Here is a 5,926-nt window from a genome sequence, read left to right on the forward strand (position 1 = left end):
TATATGATGGTAATTATGATAATTAATATGATATGTTAGTATAATGATATACATGATACGGAAGTAATGGTGATATCAGAAGGATAACGAATATTATTCTTATTATTATTATTATTATTATTATTATTATTATTATTATTATTATTATTATTATTATTATTATTATTATTATTATTATTATTATCCTCAACTTAATAATATGATAATTATTAATTTTTGCAAACAGAAGATATTTATATAAAAATATATTTATGTATACTAATATTACATAATATTATGTTTTTAATTAATATAATATTATTTATATTGACATAACATTAATTAAATCATATATCAAATAAGCATTATAATATATTATCAGTATTAATTAAATTATGTATAAATATTAATACATGACTAAATATATATATATATATATATATATATATATATATATATATATATATATATATATATATATATATATATATATATATATATATATATATATATATATAAAATTGTTCGATTACAATTATGTATGTTAATATATATATAAATGATATAGGTTCGTGAATTCGAGGCCAACCCTGCATTGTTCAATGTCGTCATATGTATTTTTACTACAAAATACAGTATTGTGAGTTTCATTTGCTCCCTTTTTAAATGCTTTTGCAATATATATTTTTGGGACTGAGAATACATGCGCTATTTTTATAACTATTTTATGAAATAGACACAAGTAATTGAAACTACATTATATGGTTGAATGATCAAAGCCGAATATGCCCCTTTTGCTTGGTAGCCTAAGAATTAGTAAACCGATCTACTAATTGACGCGAATCCTAAAGATAGATCTATTGGGCCTAATAAACCCCATCCAAAGTACCGGATGCTTAGTACTTCGAATTTGTTTTTATCATGTCCGATGAATGTCCCGGAATGATAGGGGATATTCTTATATGCATCTTGTTAATGTCGGTTACCAGGTGTTCAATCCATATGAATGATTTTTGTCTCTATGCATGGGACGTATATTTATGAGAAATGGAAATGAAATTGTTGTGGTCTATTAAAATGATGGAAATGAATGATTATGATAAACTAATGAACTCACCAACCTTTTGATTGACACTTTAAAGCATGTTTATTCTCATATATGAAAGAAATCTTCCGCTGTGCATTTGTTCATTTTAAGGATATTACTTAAAGTCATTCATGGCATATTTCGAAGAACGTTACATTTGAGTCATTGAGTTCATCAAGATTATTATTAAGTCAAATATAGTTGGATATATTATGAAATGGTATGCATGCCGTCAACTTTCGATGTAATGAAAGTTTGTCTTTCAAAAATGAATGCAATGTTTGTAAAATATATCATATAGAGGTCAAGTACCTCGCTATGTAATCATATGTTGTTGTATTCATCCTTATAGATTAGGACGGGTCGTCTCAGACAGGAAGAATAAGTTAAATGAATTAAGTCTGCAAGAAAAAAAGGTGTTGGATGTGACAAAGAGTAATTTGTATTTGGGTCAAGAATTTGGGATAAAAGATGAAGCTATTGAATGTATAAGGTTGCATGCCATTGAAACTCAGAGGGATATTGTGTTTAAATACGATGATAATAGGAGGCTCAGAGCAGTTTGTAGAGGGTTAAAAGCAGATGTTGTAAAAGTGAAGGAAATAAAGGATGAAACAGTGGGTAACAATAAACAGAAAGGCAATAATGTAATTGTTGATTCTGAGAAAGAGAAGGGTAGTATAACTTGGAGAGCCAAAAAACTTAATAATGTGGAATGCAAGTGGGTAGTTCATGTATCAAAGAGAAGTGGTTCAGAAACATGGCAAGTGGTAACCTTTAAGGATAAACACATATGTGCTTGGTCTAGAGATGTTAGACATTTCACATATGACTTTCTTGCAACAAAGTTGGTTGAACAACTACCCTCAAATCCAAGATTACCAGCAAAGGTAGTTAAGGTACAGGCTCAAACACAATATGGAATGAACGTGTCAAAGATGAAGGCATACAGAGCATTACAGAAGGCAAGAATAATTGTGGAAGGGGATTATGCTGAACAATATGCTCACTTAAGGGATTATCTAGTTGAACTTAAAAAAGCTAATCCAGATACAACTGTCAAGGTTGGAACAGAACCATGTGATGAAGATGCAACAAGTATGATCTTTAAAAGAGTTTATATATGTTTAGGACCATTAAAAAGTGGCTTTCAAGCTTTAGGCAGGGATTTGCTTGGTTTAGATGGGGCGTTTATGAAAGAGCCGGCTAGAGGTCAACTACTCACTGCTGTTGGTGTTGACTTAAACAATGGGATATATCATGTGGCTTATGCAATTATTGAGAAAGAAACATACAATTCTTGGTTATGGTTCTTAAATAATGTAGGTGAAGATTTGGATCTAAATAAAAGATCAAACTTTACATTCATAAGTGATAGACAAAAGGTATTATACCTTAAATTATTTCATAATTTATTAATAGTATAGATTTTATATTGTTGATTATTAAATAAACTTCAATTTACAGGGAGTGTTGCCAGCAATTGAAAGGTTGTATCCGTGTGCTGAACATAGATACTGTCTTAGGCACATACATGAAAACATGAAGAAAAATTATAGTGGTGTTGCCTATAAATAAATGCTATGGAAATGTGCAACAGTAACAACAGTGCCACAATTTGAATAAGAAATGCAGAAATTGAAGGGTTTTAGTGAAGGATGTTACAAATTTTTGGCTGATATCGCACCACATCGTTGGGCAAGAAGTCACTTTTCATGTATGTCTTTTGTTAAACCTCAACCATTTTCTAAATATATTATCCTAATTACAACTTTTATATTTTTATAACAGGTAGAGCAATGACAGATGCACTTTTGAACACTATGTGTGAGATTCTAAACAGGTGGTTAGTTGATGCAAGAGATAAGCCTATCATAACTGCTTTAGAGTATATTAGGGAGTACTTGATGAAAATGATTGTGACAGTCAATAATATGATATCCAAATCTGATGGTCCTTTAACCCTTGGAGCAACTAAAGTGTTTAATGGTATCAAAAAGCAAGCTCAAAAATACACTGTATTGTGGAGTGGTGATCATTTGTACCAAGTTAGTGGCCCACACAATGATCAATGTGTTGTAGATATGAATGCAAGAGTGTGTGCTTGTAGAAAGTGGGAAATCAGTGCAATGCCATGTAAACAAACAGTAGCTGCTTTGTACCACATGGGTGCATTTGGTGAACGTGTTGGTCACCTTGAAAGTTGGGTTCATCGGGTACATTGGTTAGAAACTTGGAAGAACACTTACAATTTCAAAATTAATCCTTTGAATAGTATGCATCTGTGGGGTAAATCATTGGTGACTAGTAAACTACTCCCACCTTTAATTGTTGTTGCTGCTGATAGACCAAAAAAGAACAGGAGAAAGGGTCTAGATGAAAAGGCAAGCATGAATGCAGGTGGTAAGTTGTCCAGACAAGGTAAAACTACTCGTTGTGGAAAATGTGGTGAGTTAGGTCATAATCAAAGAAGTTGCACAAATTGTGGTGGTGTTGGAGAAAACAGTGGATCAAAGAGAAAAAAGAAAAAAACTTGTGGCAATAAGAAGACAAAGTTGAATGTTGGTGCAAGCAGTGGCTAATTTTTTTTTTTTTTTTTTATGTTTATGATGTATTGTATGCACTTATGGTTATGAATCTTTTTATTGTCTACTTCTAGAATTATTTAGACTGATGTTGACTTTTATGGTGTTTGAACCTTTAAAATTGAATTCAAATTTTGTGGTTTTATTTATATTTTTACTGTTTATGATGAATTATTTATATTTTAGGGTTTTGGTAAATACTGTTTTATGGGTCAAAATGACCACTGTTTTCATGGTATGAACTCTTTTAATGGGTTAAAATAACTATTAGGTCAAACTGTTTAATGGGTTTGAATTAAATTGCATATGGGTCAAACTGTCTAGACATTTTGGTTCTAAAAACTGCATATATTAGACAAACTGTTTAGACATTTTGGTTAAAAAAAAAAAAAAACTGCATATGTTAAACAAACTATTTAGACATTTTGGTTGGAATTAATATGTTACAAATTTTGGGTCTAAACTGATACACTTAAAATCACACTGTTTAAAAAAAAAAGTGCTCAAATTACACATTTTTGGTCTAAACTGACACACTTTATGTCATACTGATTTGGAAAAAAAAAAGTGCAAAAATGACACTGCATGTGGGTCTAAACTGACACACTTTATGTCACACTGGTTTTTTGAAGAAAAAAAATGCTCAAATAACACTGCATATGGGTCTAAACTGACACAACTTATGTCCCAACTATTTTTGAAAAAAAAAGGGTAAAAATACTGATTTGGGTCTAAAAAAACCACCCTGAATGAATTAAACAGCAGCATTGGGTCAAATGGGTTGAAATGATGTTTGGGTCTTAAATGCAAACATGATTGATGTTTAGCTCATGGATACTTTGTGTATGGACTGAGATTACAGGGTAAAATGGACAAACAATATCACAGTCTAGTGATACTAGGTAAAATGGATACTATCTTTCATTGCACAACAATATCACAGCCTACTTATACTATCATTCACTATGCTAAAATGGATACTTTGTGTACGGACTGACATTACACTTTTTTATTTTTAGTTTGACTAACATTGACTCATGTTGACTGAAAATACACTTTAGTGTAGTGAAACAAGGTAAAATGGTTACTGTGGTGATAGAAGCTAAAATGGTTACTAGCAATTCAGTACAATAATTCAACCAAAATGAAAAATTTCGACCACATGTAATGAAAATATTCAACCAAAATGAAAAAATTCAGTACAATAATTAAACACAATAATTAATTGCAAACCTGTCAATATAATTCATTGCAAACCACATGTACATTACAATTGAGTACAAATTTCGACCAAGCAAAATAAGACATAAAAAAAACAACTCTCTAACAAAATATAACAACATAGGTAACAAATACTGTAGTGACCCGAACTTTTCCATGTTTATATATATTAATTGAGATTGATATTTACATGACTAAATGTTTCCAACGTGTTAAGCAATCAAACTTGTTAAGACTTGATTAAATGAAATAAGTTTCATATAGACAATTGATCACCCAAGTTGACCGGCGATTCACGAACGTTACAAAATTGTAAAAACTACATGTTGTGGTATATATAGACATATATATATGGTTGACATAAGATTATGATGAGTAAGTATCTCACTAAGTATATTAACAATGTGTGATATACATAAGAAATGAGATTACTAAGTTAAGAAACTCGAAATGATATATATAACAATTATCGTTATGATAACGTCTACTAAATACATATGTATCATATTAAGATATTGATACACTATATTTAACATGATAAAATGATAATTAAATATTTCATTAAGTGTGTTAATAATGAACTACATATGTAAAAACAAGACTACTAACTCAAGAATTACGAAACGAGACTTATATGTAACGATTATCGTTGTAACGATATTTTAATGTATATATCATAATAAGAGATATTCATACATCATAATATCATGATAACATAATAATTTAACATCTCATTTGATATAATAAACATTGGATTAACAACATTAATTGAGATCGTTAACTTAAAGGTTTCAAAACAACACTTACATGTAACGACTAACGAAGACTTAACGACTCCATTAGAATGTATATACATGTTGTGTTTTGATATGTATTCTTACACTTTTGAAAGACTTCAAGACACATATCAAAGTACTTCTACTTAACAAAAATACTTACAATTACATCCTCGTTCAGTTTCATCAACAATTCTACTAGTATGCACCCGTATTCATACTCGTACAATACACAGCTTTTAGATGTATGTACTGTTGGTTTATACACTCCAATGATC

General features: G+C 30.0%; 1 protein-coding gene across 1 annotated transcript; it reads left to right on the forward strand.

The window, feature by feature from the left end:
- The first annotated feature begins 2,695 nt into the window (after positions 1-2,695).
- LOC139868226 (uncharacterized) lies at positions 2,696-3,648 on the forward strand. Its single transcript, XM_071856556.1, has 2 exons — positions 2,696-2,783; positions 2,858-3,648. The coding sequence occupies exons 1-2, from the start codon at positions 2,696-2,698 to the stop codon at positions 3,646-3,648; spliced, it is 879 nt and encodes a 292-aa protein (XP_071712657.1).
- The last annotated feature ends 2,278 nt before the right edge of the window (positions 3,649-5,926 follow it).

The sequence above is a fragment of the Rutidosis leptorrhynchoides genome, chromosome 9 (assembly GCF_046630445.1).
Source record: "Rutidosis leptorrhynchoides isolate AG116_Rl617_1_P2 chromosome 9, CSIRO_AGI_Rlap_v1, whole genome shotgun sequence".
Lineage (NCBI taxonomy): Eukaryota > Viridiplantae > Streptophyta > Magnoliopsida > Asterales > Asteraceae > Rutidosis > Rutidosis leptorrhynchoides.

What these genes read in the sequence shown, in the direction of transcription:
- LOC139868226 (XM_071856556.1), top strand. Translation starts at nt 2,696, where the DNA reads ATGCAGAAATTGAAGGGTTTTAGTGAAGGATGTTACAAATTTTTGGCT. An exon ending in GGCAAGAAGTCACTTTTCAT is followed by an intron (nt 2,784 to 2,857) that starts GTATGTCTTTTG and finishes TTTTTATAACAG; the next exon opens with GTAGAGCAATGACAGATGCA.